This window comes from Tenrec ecaudatus, chromosome 8 (assembly GCF_050624435.1).
Source record: "Tenrec ecaudatus isolate mTenEca1 chromosome 8, mTenEca1.hap1, whole genome shotgun sequence".
NCBI classification, from domain to species: Eukaryota; Metazoa; Chordata; class Mammalia; order Afrosoricida; family Tenrecidae; genus Tenrec; species Tenrec ecaudatus.
In genome coordinates this window covers 117871636-117891333 of record NC_134537.1, presented here as the reverse complement: position 1 = coordinate 117891333, position 19698 = coordinate 117871636, and the positions used below count along the sequence as shown (strand labels likewise).

Sequence of the window (19698 nt, the reverse complement as noted above, 5' to 3'; positions counted from 1 at the left end):
TTTATGTGGCTATTGTAATATCTTACTCAACCCAGTAGAAAAGTAAAGCATGCCAGTGGGAGGGATGGCTGTGTCAGCATTGGTAAAAAGATCAGAGAGAGGAAGTATGTCTGATTTTTGCCTTTAAGAATCAGTCTTAGACTCAAGTACTCCCTCAATACAAGAATACTTTCTTCTATTAAATTGGCATTCTATGATGCTCACCTTCCCAATACAACCACTGAAGACAAAGCGGGTGAATAAGCAAATGTGGTGAAGAAAGCAGATGGTGCCCGGCTATCAAAAGAGATAGTGTCTGGGGTCTTTAAGGCTTGAAGTTAATCAAACGGCCATCTAGCTCAGAAGCAACAAAGCCCACATGGAAGAAGCATACCAGCTTGTGTGATCACGATGTGTCGAAGGGATCAGATATAAGGCATCATCAGAACAAAAAATCTTACCATAGTGAATGACGGGGGAAGTGCAGAGTGGAGACCCAAAGCCCATTTGTCAGTCACTGGAGATCCCCTCGCAGAGGGGTCTAGAGGAGGAGATGAGTCAGTCAGGGTGTGATGTAGCACTGATGAAGAATACAGCTTTCTTCTAGTTCCTAAATGCTTCCTTCTCCTCCCCCCCCCCACCACCGTCATAATCTGAATTCTACCTTGCAAGTCTAGCTAGACCAGAGGATATACACTGGTACAGGTACAGATAGGAGCTGGAGGCACAGGGAATCCAGGGAGGATGATACCTTCAGGACCAGGGGTGTGAGTGGTGATACTGTGAGGGTAGAGGGGGTGGGGTTGGAAAGAGGGAACCGATTACTGGGATCTGCATGTGACCTCCTCCCTGGGACAGGACAACAGAAAAGGGGGTGAAGGGAGATGTTGGACAGGGCAGGATGTGACAAAATAATAATTTATAAATTATCAAGGGTTCATCAGGGAACGGGGAGCAGGGAGGGAGGGGGAAAAAAGAGGACCTGATGCCAAGGATTTAAGTGGAGAGCAAATGCTTCGAAAATGATGAGGTCAATGAATGTACAAGGGTGCTTTACACAATTGATGTATGGATGGATTGTGATAAGAGTTGTATGAGCCCTAATAAAACATTTTTTAAAAAAAGAACCAGTCTTAGGTTAATGATGCTCTGTTCCCGTGAAATGAAAAACCGGGGTCTAATATTTCTGCCAAGTCATTCTTCCACGTCATCCCATTATATCATTTTATATTACTCTTTATTAGCCCCTTCCTGAGCAGAAACCATGCCCTATCCTTGGCCATATCATCTGCCAATTTCTGCAAAGCATAATGGTAACCAGACAGCAGCCATAAGTGACTATGTGGAAAGCAACAATAAACTCAATGTGTAAAAGGGAGGGGGTACCTTGCCCCAGGGTCCGTGACCTCTGGACCCTTTCTAGCTGGCATAAATTAAGTATAAGGAAGTGAGAACATTTGGAACTAGAAGGAATGTGAGAGGTCATCTGATTGGACCCCTCACTTTAGAGATCGGTGACTCCTTCAAGGTCACATGGCCAGTCAGGGTCCAGAGCTGGGAATGAAGCCCCCTGGGGCTGCTGGGAAGAGGGAGGCTGGAAGGCTTCCCTCTGTTCATTGAACGGAAGTCTGTGCTTATGATTTCCACTAAAGCACCGAATCCCAACCCACAGGAGTGACTCAGAGGAAGCCTTGGCTAGGAGACACAATGTAGAGAAACTCATCGAAGACACAACGTAGAGAAACTCATCGAAGACACAATGTAGAGAAACTCATCGAAGACACAACGTAGAGAAACTCATCGAAGACACAACGTAGAGAAACTCATCGAAGACACAATGTAGAGAAACTCATCGAAGACACAATGTAGAGAAACTCATCGAAGACACAATGTAGAGAAACTCATCGAAGACACAATGTAGAGAAACTCATCGAAGACACAACGTAGAGAAACTCATGGACGTCACAGTGATTACTCTCTTGCAATACTGGGACCAAAGTCCGTTTTTTAAACTTTGCAGCACGCACGTCTACATGGGGAGTCTTCCGTTTTAAAAGCCACTTTATCATCTTTCTAGAAATTCTGATCCTCTTGGATACTATACAGAACATGTACTGCATAAACTCATCAGCGTGTCTCTGTGTGGCATGAGCATAGTCCTCCAGCTCTGCTGAGCTGAATGCTCACAGCCAATATTTAGGGAAGAATAAATCCTGGAAGAGGAGTGAGTGACAGAAGACAATGGCGCAAGTCTCCACCACCCTTGCTAAGAAGACAAGCTGTGAGTCACCAACTGGCAGGCACACAGGCACAGTTCAAGTATTATACCCAAGTTACAATGGTGAATGCAGGGGCCACACGGCCCGGGACTGTTTGCACCTAGTACAGTGAATTCAATGCAGACAGCAAGTCACGGCTCCCCATTGTGCCAACATTTTCAACGTGCTCCCAAATGCTAAGGCCGCCTCGACCGTCTCCCGCACATCTGAACGCTGAAGAAAATAACTTCTCTCTGAGTGTACAGGCCAAGGGTGTGTTGGCATTAGATTCCATGATAATTCAGTTTTACTCAAAGCTATGTGAACTCCAGAAAATCCCTTAGCCTCTCTGGCCTTCAACCTCATCGTCTGTAGACGAAATGACAGTTCCCTAAACTGGCTGCATCTTGCAATCCCATGGGGGAAGTTTTATGTTCTGCTCCTTGGTAAATCCATTTCCTTCCTTTCTGGATCTCCCAATCTTACCTTCAAGAAGTGGTCTTCTACAATTAGATAATCAATTAGTCAACCCCTCCTGGGACTTCTTCCTGCCTCCCAGAGCCTATGGACATCTGCCTTCTTTATGGTCCCAGCAGCCTCCACACGCTGGACCACAAGCATCTCCTACGGCTCTGTAACTGCACCTGGGCCGCACGTCATTTATCTCACTCGTTCTTAAGTAGCTTCTTTCTCTCCAGTCTCGATGAAAGTGTGGAGTGCCAGAAGAATGAACAAGTCTCTATTTGGAAAGAAGCACAGCCTTGAGAAGCCTTTGCTCTTCACAAGCAAGGTGGGTGCGACTTGGCCCCGTGTACTCTGGAGAGGAGGGACTAGTTATCAGGAAGAACCAGTCCGTAGAGAGGGACGTGGTGCTTGATGAAATAGCAGGTCAGCAAAAAGAGGAAGCTCATCGACTAGGTGGACTGACCGACACAGTGGCTGCAACAATGGACTCCAGCGTAGCCATGGTCCTGAGGATGGCACAGGACCAGGCAGGGTTTCCTTCTGTTGTACGGAGGTAGCGTCCCTGTGGGTCAGAACCTGCTTGACAACGCCTGACCGCAGCAGCATACATTTTTGCTTAGTGGACTTTGTATATGAATTAGGCAAAATAATTCTATTTGGCAGGCATTCTGCCAACTAAAAAGCTATTAAACTCAGCCTAAAACACATGCTCTGTGGCCACCCCTCCTGTTACATAAATGGTTTCCAGGCTCCTCCCAGTTGACCACCAGCTTCTGGTCCAGGAGCGCCAGGATGGTGACTCTACAGAGGCAGCAACTAGATTCACGAGGGAATGGCAGGGGGAGTCAGAGGGAAATGGGGAGCTAATAACAGTGCAAGAAGAAGAAAATGTGCTAAAATTGATTGCACAACACTTTTTGATATGCCAGAACGACTGAATGTATGATGTTTGGATTACGTCCCACTAAAACGGCTTATTTTAAATCCTGTTCTTTTATGGCTCCCTCTGCGGTTCCTTTCAAAATGGTTTGATTCAACATGTTCACATTGAAACAACTGGTCGATATTTTAATCACACTATGACAATGCAAAATTTCATCTTTGCCCATTAAATCCCAGACCTTCCTTATACATGTATGTGTGCACGTGGCTCAGCATATATGTAGATATGCACATATAGATATACATACATATTTAGAAACCAAGGTTTCACTCATATTAGACACGTGGCCACTGGAAGTTGGGCCATAAGCAGCATTCCATTGGCAACGGCGTCATCTAAAATACCGACGTGATACTCTGACACGGCCTCTGATCGATGCATTAATTAAACTCTGCGACAATCTTCTGACCTTACTGAAGGCTCTGCAGCAGCTCTGACCTACTCAAACCTGGACTTAACTGCGTGTTCAAGAAATTCGTTGTTCTGATTAATGAAATGGATAGACATTCGTTTTTACCAAGAGTCAGCCGAAAACATTCTCCCCAAGACGATACTGCACTTCCTGCCATTTCCTTACTTGAATGGCAAGCGCGGGCTGGAAGGGCTTGTCCTGCACTGGGTCTCAGTGCTCTGGCCATTGTCATCACGCCTGGTGGCACTGAGACAATGTTTGACTCACAGCAACTGTGGGTAGCTGAGAAAAAGTATCCTGGAGCATTTTCCAGGCTGTAACCTTTATGGGAGCAGACAGCCAGTGAAGCCACTGGGCAACCTTGACCTCTGACCCTGTTGCTAGCAGCCAAGTGTCTAATCATGTGTCACCCGGGCTCCTTCAGTACCATCGTGTGAAGGCTTTTTAGTGAGGATTACACCGGGTTAGGGACATACACAATTTGGAGGAGATTGAGATAAATGTCTATCATGATCCTTCAAACAAAGTCTCTAGAAAACAGTTGTTTTCTTGTGATTTACGTTTTCCCAAGACTGGATTGTGAATAAAAATAGCTCCTCTTCCTAGGTGTGCCACGACGCAGGGAGAGCAGTTCTGTTATGACCCCGCCCGGGTCCCAGGCAGGTCTGTCCTGCACCCTGAGCGCAGTCCAAACACGGAGTACACCCAGACAGGCCCTCGGTCTTCTGTCCCCAGCAACCCACTGCTGGGGACACACCGATGGGCCGGGCAGTGGTGTCCTTGAGTCTGGTGGGCTGGATAAGTTGACTTAAATTCACCTCTTTTTCAGGGTCGGAATCCAGTGGGCAGGGGCAGTGTCTGAGTGAAGCCTGGGCCTTTGCATGGCCCCGTTTATAACTCGCAGGCACGTGCCAGGACAAAGGAAGGCTAAGACTTTCACGGAGCCTTGTCATGTTCGGTTGCTCTGCTCAGAATAACGCTAAACAAGCTTTCAAAGAAAAGTCTTTGAGTTCAAAAGGCAGCTTTGTCAATCCAAGAACAGCATTGTCCACACTAACGACCAAAGTCCGATTCATTCTCAACAGTGGGATTCTTCTGCTTGTCCACGCTTGCTACCACTTTTCTTCTTCTAAACCATCTCCCAGACGCCTCTCAGTGACAAGCAAAGCGTGCAAACAAGATTAGACTGGCCTGGAGCCCGGGGTCAGCTTCCTTGGCCCACCCTCCCTTTGTGTTGTCCGTAGGTGGAGTAAGTTGTTGCCAACTGTGGGCCAATGAAAGGCCAGATGCCCTTCCTTCTCTTGAGAAGCTATTTATTGTTTTCAAAGGAACCAGCCATCAAAGAGATCTCCTGTACCCCACCCACTCCTCCGTGAACTTCCAGTTCTTTCCTGGAAAAAACTAACGTCCTACCAAATAACACAAACATCCTGAAAGTCAAAGCCTGGACCCTTGGCCTCTACAGTGCGGCCCAGAGGCTGTACCATCACCACATCAGCCCCACCTGCATCTAGGGCTGCAACACCACCCCCGCCTCACCCAAATCTCCAAATCTCCCTGTTCCTACACAGCACTTGATTTGTTTAAACCATCTCCCAAGCCACCTCGTGTGTGCCTTCCTGTTTTCTCCCACGGCCCAGCATTGTGCCAAGAGGTCCCCCTTCTAAACTCTGGAAATCTGATACAATGAGAGAGAGGAAACACAAGTTTTCAGCAAAGATGAAAATAGAACATGTGGTCCCTGCCTGGGGAATCAAAAAGCAAGGACAAATGGAAGCAATATTAAATGGCTTCAGAAAAATCTGATTCTGGGGCCTCATCCTTCTAAGAGCCTACTAGTCCAAACTCTGGGGCCCCAGAAGACCCTAGGTAGCTCAGGGTAGTAGTGCTTCCATCTCACAAAATACTCAGGGGAAGGGCCGCGGGGAGGAGACCAGCCAGTCAGGGTGCAGTATATAACAACCATGAAACATACCACTTTCCCTTAGTTCTTTAATGCCCCCACCATCATGATCCCAATTCTACCTTACAAATCCAGCTAGACCAGAGTATGTACACTGGTACAGATAAAAGCTGGAAACACAGGGAATCCAGGACAGATACACCCATCAGGGCCAATAATGAGAGTAGCGATACGAGGAGGGGAAGGTGAAGGTGGGGGAAACAGGGAAAAACCAATTACAAGGATCTACATATAACCCCCTCCCTGGCAGATGGACAACAGAAAAGTGAGTGAAGGCAATGTCAGACAGTGTAAAACATGACAAAATAATAATAATTTATAAATTATCAAGGATTTGAGAGGGAGCAGGGAGGGGGTTGGAAATGAGGAGCTGATACCAAGGGCTCAAGTAGAAAGCAAATGTTTTGAGAATGATGATGGCAACCAAGGTACAAATGTGCTCGACACAATGGATGGATGGATGGATGGATGGATTGTGATAAGAGTTGTACGAGTCCCCAATAAAATGATTTGAAAAAAGCTCAGGCAAGGAATGCATTCCATCCTATTCAGGGCCCTTTCTAGGTCTCTGATTCCAAGGCTTTGCCCTAACTTTGGCTTGAAGAACAAGCAAGGGGGCGCTGAACGTTTCTGGACAGGAAGCATGTGGGGATCAATAAGCTATTGGGTCAGTGAACCTCACACCTGAGCACTCATGGGCCCTGAAGAGGGTCCCCAGAGTCCGGCTGAAGAAGCCTGGCACTCATGGGGAAAACCCTCTTTGCAGGTGGTTGTTGGCATCCACGTGATTGCGAACACAAAGGCCAGTGTTGCCACTTGATACCCCTGGTTTAGGAGTTGATTCAGAATATTCTTACATTGAGAAATATAGTCACAATATTAATGTACAATTTTTTAAGTAGGTGCAAAATAGTGCAAGATCCGAGAATGTGTTGAGGACCGTCGTTTGAGAAAACCAGGCTTTGGGTACATGAAGGGCGAAGGGGCACACAGCTAAGACGGAGAAGAGATGTCACTGTATTACGACAGACATTGAACTGGAGGCAAACAAAACAAAAAAACAAACCCACTGCCCTTGAGTCAATTCTGATGCCCGGTGACCCTAGAAGACAGGGTCGGAACTGCCTCTGTGAGGTTTGGAGACTATGACTCTCTTTACCCACACAGAAAGCCACTTCTTTCTCCTGGCCGCAGTGAGGAGAACTAACCTTCACATTATGGCTTGCAGCCTGCAGCATTCTCTGTATGGACATATTGGGAGAATTGCCACTGTCTCATTTTTTTTTCTCTACCCTCTTCCTGACCACATTAATTCTCAATCTTCGGATATTAGCTTGAGCTGCCTCCCCTCTGACCCTGTGTTTTTGCTAGAAAGTACTCATTACAGCTATGGTAAAATTCACATTTGATAGTCTGTCTTCCATAAAGATGAATGGATCTATAGGGAGAGAGGTTGTGTGTTCCTTGCTCAGCATCCAATCTCTAGCATCTACCTGGCACAGGACTGGAAACCTAGGAGACACTCTAAAAGTAATTATTGGCTGAGAAGAACCAAAGGATTTAAGAAAGGGGGAATTGGCAGAAAAGGGAGAGGGCAGAGAGGTGGGGGAACAATGACACCAGATGTGGTCAGAAAAAATATCTCAACCATTTCTAATCTCAGATCAATGCCATCTGAGATGGACCAAGATGGAACTAGAATGTGAATCAATTTCAACACATGACAATCCCAGGCTTCACATGACTGTTAGCCTCTGAGGGATCAACTAAGTAATTCAAAGCACACACCCCCACCCCAAAGAACAAAGCATAACCTGTTGATGTCTAATTGATTTGGCTTCATGGTAACCCATATGTGGCAAAGGAGAACCATACTCCACAGTGTTGTTTCCACCAGGCCTCTCTTCCCAGGTACCTGTAGGTGAGTTCAGGTCACCATTCAGGAGTCGAATGCTTAGCTGTTTATATTATTCAGTGGCTTCTTCAACGTATGCAGTGATCTTAGAAGATCCAGCAGGGCTCAGTGCTATAAATGAATGTATTCCTGTGTGAGTACACATTTGAAACGGCTCCCTTTGGGCTTTTTCCAAAGTTGAATTCCGTGTTGGTTAAAGTATGAATCAAAACTGTGACCGCTGAGTGGCCTCAAAAGACGAAGGAGCCATAAGCAGGGCATGGTCTCTCTTACCCTTTCATGATCAATTCCGCTTACAAATAAAGAAAAGGAAACATAGCTGAAACCTGCCACCTAGTGGCCCTTGTGACAACAAGGTTTGCCAAGGCGGAGGGAGCCAGCCTCTGCCAACAGGAGGCTGGGACGGACTTCCAGAGAACTTTCATCCTGGCTCCAGCCTCTAGACGATCAGGTCCCCTGGCTCACAGCGCAGTTGCTGGTGCTCTCCTGATGGGGCTTTCCTTTCTGAGGGGCCAGCAGAAGGTTTGAGCATTCCAGAGTCCTCAATTAACATGGACTTTCTTCCACTTTGCATCCGCAGCAAGAAATCAAGGCACTACCCTGGAAAACCATCTTTATGCATTTATTTTTGCGATGATCCGTAACTTTAGAAATCAGTTTGTTTAGTCTATAACCCGACTATTTAAAAAAATTAGATCACGAATCTATCTTCTTCCCTGAAGCTACCCCCATTCGGCCAAGAGAACCCACCTGTCTGTATTATTCCCCCAGGCTAGCCCCGCTGGTTACGCGCTGGGCTGTTAACCACAAGCTCAGTGGTTTGAAGCCACGGGCCCCTCACGGGAGAAAGACAGGGCTTTCTACTCCTGTAAAGAGTTTCAGTCTCAGAGACCCACCAGCCACTCCACCAGCTGCTCCACGGGAGAACGATGAGGCTTTCTGCCCCATAAAAGTCTCAGCTCCAGCCGACACAATGGCAACTAACACACAACACAACATTCCCAGGACTCAGGGTACTTTGGGAAAAAATTACACACACGCACATATATAACAAATTCTCTAATCAGGTCCTGTTTCATATATCTGAGGCTTTGCACATTAACTAGATCTCTTTCCCCAATGAAATTGTGTCTGCTTTTGCAGCTCAGTGATAAGGCATTACTCTCAAATCAATAGAAAAAGATAAAGTGACCAGAAGATTACATTTGAACAGATGTGACAGCACGTGACCTCAGCTCCAGGGCACGTCCAGGACTGGTTAGAAGTACCAGGCTTTGTTGGAAGTTTCGTGGGGCGCTTCCAACCCCAATGCTGTGATAACTTTGGAAAGAACTTGTTCTCCATGGAAAGGAAAGCACAGGATGAATGCTTCTCCTTTATCCAAAGGGACCTGTTCTGGGAAAGATGTCAAGAGTCCATTTGTTGAATCTCTGGTGTCAAATAAAACATGGGTATTTTTGTTTGTTTTTTGCTGTGGTTTGACATAGAATTATGAGATGTTTTCCACATTTTTATGAGGCCCTTGGGAGGGGTGGGGGGGTCCACATCCATGTGCCCTTTCTAATAAAGCCTTAAGGGTGTGTGCTCTCAATGTTGATGTTGTCAGGAGTCGTCTAGCCAGTGTTGACTCATGGTGACGGCACATCAACAGAAAACACCCGAGTCACAATGGTCATGTCTGAGCCTAGTGTGGCGGCCACTCTGTCAATCCGCATTGTCCAGGGCTTCCTCTTCCTCGCTGCCCACCTCCTTTACCAAGCAACACGCCCTTTCCCAGGGGCTGGTCTCACCCGACGGCATGTGCAAAGTAGGGAAGCAGTAGTCTGGCTCTCCTTCTTCTAAAACATATCTGTGCTTTTGGTGAATGCTATTTAATTTTATAAGTCAAACTTGTTTTCTTCCTGGGTACTTGGATATTTCTCTTTCATGCTCACTTCACTTTGAGTGTGTGCTTGAGAGGTTTTTGAGCATACCGATGCCTACACCGCACTTCCCAATATTTCACACTTACAAGTCCGAAAAACTTCTCAGGCACTGTCATTGATTGTCCAAGCCCCATGTGGAGCCAAGTCAAGTGTAGGGATCTTCTTCAGGCCACCAGATGATATAGGGGAAGCCCTGGGGCCTTCCGGGTCACAGGAGTGATGACAGACCAACGGGGACCTCGCACTCCTCTCTGGCATCTGGGTCTGGTCACAGAGGGTGCAGGACCAGAGGAAAATGTGAGGTTGTAAATGGACAGTGGACGAGTAAGGGAGAGGGGGAGAGGGAAGGGGCCCACACAAGACTGCACAACCAGGGCTGACATTAGGTGAGCCACCTCTCTGCACAGGACAGCAGCAGGAAGTGGTGGGTGGTGGGCAATGCCCAGTCAACCTCCAGCCCCAATCACCAAGGGCTCTGAAGTGGTGGGACAGCATGGTTAGCAAAGGGGAACTTCCTCACCAAGTTCTAGAGGTGGGAGGAAACCGGAGCTGAAGTTGGGGTGTGCCCCTCAATTCTTGACTAACGTCAGTTTTATAGAAAGCACCAGGTCTTGGGCCCCTAAGCGTGTCAACATGTGAGGTGTGAGTATACTGGCTAAGACCAGTGGCTCTGACATCCATTCGGGCTCATGGTGACCCGGGTATGCCGGAGTGGGACTGTGTTCCACAGAGTTCACCATAACTAGTTTTGTAAGAGTATTTCCCAGGCTGTTCTTCCAAGACCCTGGCTAATACAACTTTGGAACCATGCCTAAAATGAACTCTTCAATCGCTAAAGCCTCTAGCTTTAGTCTTCTTTGTATAAATCAAAGACTAAATGTTCACTGTATCGGAGATGAGATCAATTTGAAGTTTTAAAAGCAGGTGTACATCTGACTTTAATAAATAAAGGCATTCACGCTATCTCTGTAAATCTTTCTAAATATGTTTCAAGCAGGGGACACAAACACACAAACAGATACACACAAACACATGCCAAGTACAGAGAGGGAAGGGGGAAAATGGTCTTACTGTCTCATCCTCCACATCCTTAAGAATAATTCGGCACGTTATGGACTATGAAGCCAGAAGCGTATAACCAGAATAAAAGCATGAAGAGGGATGGATGGCTAGACAGACAAAGATACATATATTTTCAAGATACTGATTCTCCAGGTGCATGATGAAAAAGAAGAAGCATGCCTGGAAAGATGTGAAAGAGGAGGGCATTCCGCCTTGACCGTCATTGAAATGCGAGCAAGTCCACTAAGCCCCCGTGGAAAGCATAGTCGTCGTTTTTCATGTATGTGTGAAGAGTGCTGGGAACGGAGGCATCAGACAGGAAAGCCTCCCGGAGGAGGTCTGGCAGGGACTTCCCTGAGAAAAAGACGTGTAGGCTGAAGTCAGCCAGGTGACAAGGAGAGCGTGTTCTGCGCACAAGGGCAGCAGGTTCTATGGTCTCTATGCCCCAGACAAGGACAGCAGCACACATGCAGGGCCACGAGCCCAGTTCGCTCAGGAGCCCAGCTCGGTCCTTCTCGAGGCATGACGGGGCTTCACAAAATTAGTGGGAGATTTTTGTTTCATGTTTCCATGAGCTCCGTGAAGCCCCACTCATACGAACGGAGCTATTCGAGAAGACTCCAGAGAGATGGCAGCGTGCAGGGAGCAGCTCCCATGGAAGGATGTTGACTTTCTAATGGAAATCCACTGGGTGCTGGCAGGGGAGTGACTTGATCAGATCTACCTTTTACAAGAGCACGTGCAGGCCTGGGTGTGTTACTACAGCCTCTGAGCTGAGCGAGAACAGCGGCTGGGACAGAAGTGGTGGCACCGGGGCCGGAAAGAGGACAGTGTAAGACTCTTGAGAACCTGGAGTGACTTCGAAGTTGGTGATGACCTGGCTGCAGGCAGTGGGAAGAGAGGGAAGAACCACGCTGTAACTCAGGTTTGGGGCCGGATGAGGTGCTGTCGTGCCTGTAGGGAGAAGGACTGTGGAGGAGCCACTCGCTCGTGAGGAGACAGGAGTCTCATGTGAACAAGCTGAGTCTGAGATGCCCATTCTTTCTTTCTGTCCTTCAGGCACGCCAAACTGACAAGACCCTACATCTCTCTATTTTATGCTAAAGGACTTTAGGGATGAAAAGAGCGACGGATCAGGTAGTCCAATGCCCTTCAATCGATTCATGAGGACACTTCGACCCAGGGAGATTAGGCTTTTCTCAGAGACCCAGAGGCTCAAGCCAGTGCCCAGGTGCCTCCCCAGCATCCTCTCTGGCATGCCCTCCCTTCTTGGTCTAAGAATTGTCCTAACCATCACCATACCCATATTTCCAAAGCAAGACACCAGCCTCCTGAAGTAATTAATTCAAACATGAGAAATGTTGGACTTTCTTATTAATTGAGAGCACTAAGTGTAAAAGTCAAAATATTTAGGAAAGTTTTTAAAAAATCAGAAGTAGTTAAAAAAATGTAAAAGCACTTAAAGTTGGTGACTGGACATAGGGATCTCCTGTTAGGTCATTTCAGCAGCTACAATGATGGCATAAACAGAAATAACATAAAACATTAAGAGATGAAAGTATTGTTCATAGGGCGAATCTCTAAATATCCATCACTACGCATTACTGTTTCAATTATCTGTCTTATGATTTCTTATAACATTTCATTGAGTTGGGTGAATAAGAGAACCCTTTTACTCGTTGACTTTCCATTTTCAGAACCTACGAGGGTGGAATGAGAGATGTAAGAAACAATCTGATATTTAATGAAGCAACAAAACCAAACTCCTGACCCAATGCAAATAAAAAATGCTCACCTGAGACGAGAGTCCTTGAAGGTGTCAAGGTAGGCAGGATAGCTCCATCCAATTTTGCTCCCTTTACAACGAAGCTCTACAGCTTGTCCAGCCGTCAGGCTCAGGGTAGCAGCAGGCTTCTGGAAGCGACCATTGTCCAGCACATGCATCATGATAGACTGAGTCTTTGGCATAGAGCCAGGTGAGTCTCTGTCCTTTATTTTAGGAACTTTGGGTTTCACCTTTTTGTTGGAAGGCTTGATTTTGTTCTCTCCAGGCTCCTTTGGGCGCTTGTTCTTGGGAGACTGTTGGCCAATAACTGGTATACATGCAAGAAGAGAGCAATTGTCTATGTTAGTGACATGCCCGGTGTGTGTGTGTGTGTGTGTGTGTGTGTGTGTTTATGCCCCTCCTCTATAGGTCAAGATAATTTTCACTATTAATCATGTGATAGCCATTATTTTCTTGATTCATTCTTTGGTTTTCAAACCATTAATAATTTAAAAGATTAAAAAAATAATAATTTAAAAGATATTTCAGCTTCAAGAATATTATTCAAATTGAACAAAACATTTCACATATGGATTAAAGTTTCCACGTTCCAAACACAAGTAATCTTCCACTAAGTTTACCCTGTCTCAAAACTCCCCACGTGGTCACACGGAGCGAGAGAGCTGAGGTCAGTCAAGTCCTATGCTTCGTCTTCACTACCGCTTTGTGATCACTGTTCACATCGAAGCTGCTGTTCAAAAGCAGGATCTGCTACAGGAGGAGGAGGGGGCACACATGGGGCTGGAAGTTTTCTACACTCAGAGGATCCAGACCCATCTCAAGCTCTCCAACGGATTGCCTGTAATGGAGGCTGCCACGTCAGGGGTCTACAGCATGAGGTATGACGTGGTCTTCATAAAGGAGACATACTGTGATTGTTGTTGGGTGCCCCAGAGCCAAATTTGACTCATATCAACCCCACAGAGTGGGCTTTCTAGGCTGTAATCTTGTAAGGCAGCAGGTCAACAGGTCTTTGACCCTCAGAGAGGTCAACCTTTGAGTTAGCAGCCACACAAGTTACCCGTTGTGTCACTAGGGCTCTCGGCACTGAAAGGGGTGAATTAAAAGGCTACTTAAATGACTAAAAGTCAATAGTAACTGCAGAGCTTTCTCTACTTTTCCGGGAATCGAGTTGTGTCCTTGAACAATATCTCCAAGGCCGCTGGGGCCAGAGAGTGGATTCCGACTCATCATGGCCCCCATGACAAGGAGAACAGGCCCCACAGGGTTTACTGGACTGTCATCTTTTCAGAGCAGACAGAAAAAATTTTTTTTCCTTTAATAATTTAGGGATAAGGAATCCGGAAGGATTTTTTTTGTTTGGTTGTTTGGTTTTTAAGGAAATATTATATATTATATAATGTTATATATATATAATAATATATATATATAATTATATATACATATAACATTATATATATAATGTTATATATTATAATAATAATATATATAATTATATATATATAATCAGCTCAAGAAATAAATTCAAAACCAATATCCACAGAAACTCTTGTATGAGAGTTTTATATAAAGGTTAAGTGTGCATCAAGAAAACATCCCAACCCAGTGCTTTCCAAGCCCACAAGGTCAACATTAGCCCAACACCAATCCACAAAGTCCTCCTCCATCTCACGAAATAGACGCAATGATGCCAACTGCAGGAGGAAAGCCAAGTCAGTGAACGTGTAAAGCATCTCAGTGCTGGCAGGAGTCTCCACACGTGTGCTCCAGCACCCAGGGCTGCGTCGGGGTAGGCCCATGTGGCTTCTCCTCAAGTATGTCTTGCAGGAAGTAAGCCTTGTTAACTGAAGCAGGGAACTGGCTAAGGCAGCTGCACCCTGTTCCGACCATATCAGAGAGAAAGAGACCCGAGAACTAGAAAGACGAGGCTCATGAGCCATTTATCTGCCCCTCCTCCCCACCTCACCACCCTTCAATTAAACCCACATGCGTTTATCGGCCAGGCTGGCACAATAAACTAACTACCTCACCATCATACCCTCCATTTGTTGTTATCCCCACACCTGTCCTCTCTCCCTGTTCCCAACCCCCTGCCCTGGTCTCCTACCCGTCCAAGTCTTCTCTATGGGTGTATAAAGCACATTTCTTCTTCTGTGTTTTTCCTTTGAGCACTGGTGATGTTAAATATTGATCTTTATAAGATGAATGGAGTTTGCTCCGCATAATCTTCTCTAGTTTTGTCCATCTCGTGCAGCATCTCAGAGAGCTACCCTTATTTTCTATTGGTGCATAAAATCCCTGAGTATGAATGTACCCCAGCTTGTTTATGCACGTCTCTATAGTTGGGGTTTGGGGCTATTTCCATGTTTTCGCTCTTGTGGAAACTGCTGCAATAAACATAAGTGCACACACGTCTGTTTGTGTTACATTCTTAATTTCCTTGAGCTCTTTCTCCCCCCGGGCTGCTGGGTTTGTTCAAATCACCAACCTTTTACTTAGTCCCAAGTCCCTGACACCAACTGTTGGGCCTGCAGCCAGCGAGGCCTGTGCTGACCTTGCACAGCGCACTGACTTCGCCGTGCTCCAATGAGAGAAGGGCACAGGCACACATTCCCCAGCCTCCCAGAGGAGGCAACCCTGCAGCTGTTGGTAATGTATCAGGACTGACATAAGCATAAGCCTCCACTGTGCAACTCAGAGAACATCACGGGCTCTTCCCCCTTAAGGTACAGAATGAAAGGCCACCATATCCAGGCCCACGGAACCTGTGACCTATAAATACACTATGCCTAGGACATGAATGGGCCTCGGGATTGGCACCATGTCTATTTTGGTGTACTTGTCATAGACTCAACCTTCCTTATCACATAACAGATTTGAGCTAACAGAATTGACAGCAACCATCTATGGGGTTTGGGCAACTCGGGCAACTTGTCTTGATTTCTGAGCTATCGGATCCTGTGTATCTCTGCTATTCAGGAACATTAGTGTATCCAAGTATGGACATTACTGATCCAAACATTGCTAGTATTGCCCAAAATTAACTCGCATCTTTGACCAAACAGACCCGCCCGTTAATCTGATTGTACATGGTCCAGCTTCCCGACCATGGGATTTACCCATGGCTTGGCTGTTGCTGTTGGGTGCTGCGGTGCAGCGATTTGTTTGCTGTGGGTCTTCTAGCTACAGTCTCTGTACCTCCCACCAACCAAGTGGGTGGCACCAGGCAGATCAGATGTATTTCCTCTTTTCCTGATGCATGAGAGAGGGTGAGGGATGATGCCGGCAGTATTGTTTGTCAGTTGTAATAACTGTTGACAGGGTTAGTTGTGATTGTAAAAACTTGGAATGCTAAAAACCAATTGGTTGGTGTTTCCACCTTGCTGGATTAAAAAAAAATGAGCCATCAAAGACACAACAAGTGTAGATTCCACTATCATAAAGTCAAAAGAGCCAGTGCACTTAATCCTAGCTCCAATCTAAGAATCATTAGTTCTTACAACCTGGCCCTACTGGATACATGGCTTCAAGAAGGAAATAGGGAAGGGGTGAGTGCTACAGCAAAGTGTGGTGAACAAACTAGATGGTGCCCAGCTATCAGGAAGAATAGTGTTGCATTAACTCGAACAACAACAACAAAAAAGAATAGTGTGTGGGGTCCTCAAGGCTTGTCTTCAAACAAGCAGCCATCTAAGTGAGATATCAACTAAGCACACCGACATGCGTGATTCAAGGATTGTGAATGATATCATCCAAATCTAAAAGAGGGAATGATATCAATGCTTGAATTGTGAAATTCCGATTTGAAGAAGGCTATGGAGGACAGCAGAAGCCCCAAGTCCACGTGCAGGATCTACACAGGGAATACGCCTCCGGTGACTTCCCTTTGACCATCCTTGCGGGATGGGAAGGGTGGCTGTCAGACAGAGTATTGTGGAGTCCACTGTAGCAGATTAAAATGATAAATCTGACTTGAATGGGTAAACCTTATCATTTGGTCTCCCTCTGACGCACTGTGAGTTTCCTCTGGGGTTTAATATTTTCTGGTTCCCCCTCCCCAAACTGGGGTTCATCTCTGTTGTATTTTGTTATTGTTGGCAGCCTTCTTGTTTCTGTTCTGTTAATTTCTCTGTTTTCGGTATATGAAGCCCAGCATGAGTGAATCCATAGAGACAATAACTAGATTGAGGGTCCCTAAGCCTAGGGAAGGGGGTGCGAGGGGCAGTAATGGGGAGCTAATATCAAGGAGTACAAGAAGGGAAAAAATGTTTTGAAACTGATTGTGATAGCGAGTGTACAACACTTCTGGATATATCGGAACTACTGGGTGGTAGGATGTCTGGTTTATGTACTAATAAAATGTTTATTTGTTTTTAAAGACAGAAAGAAAAATGAGCCAGGAACGGATTGTGTCCTCTAGATCCTGAGATCTGGGAGACAGAAATCGGTAACACCAGAGGAGCAAGGGCAGCAGGAGACACAGCTGTGAGCTGTCTGCTGATGGAGTAAAGCTGAGTGCCTGTAGGCAAGAGGTTTGTTTTCGGGGTTGGGTGCCTCCAGGTACTTTATCTGGAAGCTGAATTTGCTGACCTGCGAAGTGGAGCCCAACCCCTGTGGGCTGAGGCTGATGGTGGAATGCTCTACCCTTGGGGTACTTATGAGCCATGCTAACAGAGCTTAGTAACACAGCCCCAGCAGGATGAAGGCTAGATCTAGGGTCTGAGGACCAGAGAGAGGCCTGCCTGCAGGCATGACTATCAAGAAGTTATCTTGACCAAAGAATTGTGCCCTGAGCATTTCTGATCCTGAATTGTAAGCTGATAGCTTCCCCAATGAAGTTCATAATTTTGATACGGCCTGGGAGGGCCACTGCAGTGAATGATTGAGCCCAGCAGTGTCTGAGAGAGTGTCATGCAAAGATGACTACTGACGGAACCGCTAAGAAGGTTGGAGGGTGGAGGCATGTCTGACCTCAGCCTCTAAGGACTCATACTGGACCTGATGAGTTTGATTCCGTTCACCCCTTGAGAACTCAGAAGAGATCCTATGCAGACAGCCCCGTCACATCCTTTTTACAGGTGCCATCAAGTTCATGCTGACTCGCAAAGACCCCATGCAACAGAATAGAATCGCCTCGTCAGGTTTTCTAGGCTTTAATCTTTATGAGAACGACTGTAGATGCTTTCTCCATGGCGTTGCTGCGTGGAGATGACCTGCCAGCCCAAGAGCCAGCAGTCAAAGGACTTCACCATTGCCCCTCACGGGTTCTTTGGTTTGGTTATAATGACAGTCATGTCAAGGAGCCATTCCAGTGGCCCCACAAGTGCCCCGTCAGTCACAGGGTTGAGTACCTCTCAAATTCCTAGTCTGACTGTTGAAGAAACATCATTTTTAGCCTAAGTATGCAAAACACTTATCTCCCCAAGGTCCCCAAAATATAAGAAAGTAGAGAGATCAAATGTGAAAATAGAACACTGCACTTTTTAATGGGCTTAGTGGCTGCTAATGGGAAGGTCAGCAGTTTGAATCCACCAGCCATGCCTTGGGAGAAAGACAGGGCTTTCCACTCCCATAAAAAGCTTCAGTCTCGCAAATGTGGCGAAGAAAGCTGATGGTGCCCGGCTATCAAAAGGCATAGCGTCTGGGGTCTTAAAGGCTTGAAGGTAAACAAGAGGCCATCTAGCTTAGAAGCAACAAAGTCCACATGGAAGAAGCACACCAGCCTGTGTCATCATAAGGTGTCGAAGGAATCAGGTATCAGGCATCATCACAACAAAAAAAATCTCACCATAGTGAATGAGGGGGGGTAGTGCAGAGTGGAGACCCAAAGCCCATTTGTCGGCCACTGGAGATCCCCTTGCAAAGGGGTCTAGGGGTGGAGACAAGTCAGTCAAGGTGTGATGTAGCAATAATGAAAAATACAACTTTCCTCTAGTTCCTAAATGCTCCCCCCCACCCCCACTATCATGATCCTAATTCTACCTTGCAAGTCTAGCTAGAGCAGAGGATGCACAGTGGTACAGATAGGAACTAGAAAGACAGGGAATCCTGGGCGGATGATCCCTTCAGGACCAGTGGTGTGGGTGGCGATACTGGGAGGGTAGAGCGGGAGTGGGTTGGAACCGATTACAAGGATTTACATGTGACCTCCTCCCTGGGGGACAGACAACAGAAAAGTGGGTGAAGGGAAATGTCAGACAGGGTAACATAAGACAAAATAATATTTTATAAATTATCAAGGGCTCATGAGGGAGAGGGGAGTGGGGAAGGAAGGGGGAAAATGAGGAGCTGATGGCAGGGGCTTAAGTGGAGAGCAAATGTTTTGAGAATGATGAGGGCAATGAATGTACAGATGGCTTTATACAATTGATGTATGTATGAATTGTGGTAAGAGTTGTATGAGCCCCTAATAAAATGATTAAAAAAAAAAGATGTCCCAATGGAAAGCCAAGTCCAAAAGATGGGATCTGAAACAAAAGTTTCATGTGTACACCCCCCGGGGACTTGCCTTTCTAATTGATGGGTGAAAATATGGGATCCACAGATGGCAAGTGGGGCCCAGAGCAGTTTACCCAAAGAGCAGTGGAGCACCAGACTGTGAGGCTCAAATCCACAACTTTCCCCCTGGCTCATCCCATTCTCTTAGAGATTAGCACCCTGTTGCTGTTTCACTTTATTTGCATACACCACGCTCACAGAGCCCTGGTCTAAGGGGATTCTCTGTCTGCTGGGCCTGGGCCTTCGGCAAGGAGCTCCAAGACAAACAGAACTTGATGCCGGGGTGGAGCGCAGACCTTCCTGGCAGGCGTGGAGCTGCTTTTCCAAGGCACACACTGGAATTCCCAAGTGAGGAGCAGCTACTCCATAAAGAACGGCCAAACAGTCGTTAAAAAGCAAGAAGAGAATGTGATCAGCATGAACGGAGGATCACAGGTCATCACACGCAAGGCAGTAAAGGAGTTTCCCTAACTATTAACCTCCCTAATCTGT

At 46.4% G+C, this 19698-nt stretch overlaps 1 protein-coding gene across 1 annotated transcript in view; it reads right to left on the bottom strand.

The window, feature by feature from the left end:
- Positions 1 to 19698, bottom strand: part of PDGFRL (platelet derived growth factor receptor like) — a 54060-nt gene that overhangs the window by 22975 nt on the left and 11387 nt on the right. Inside the window, exon 2 of the mRNA XM_075556780.1 lies at positions 12718 to 13015. Coding sequence (XP_075412895.1) covers positions 12718 to 13015 — 298 coding nt within the window. The remainder of the gene's footprint in view (positions 1 to 12717; positions 13016 to 19698) is intronic.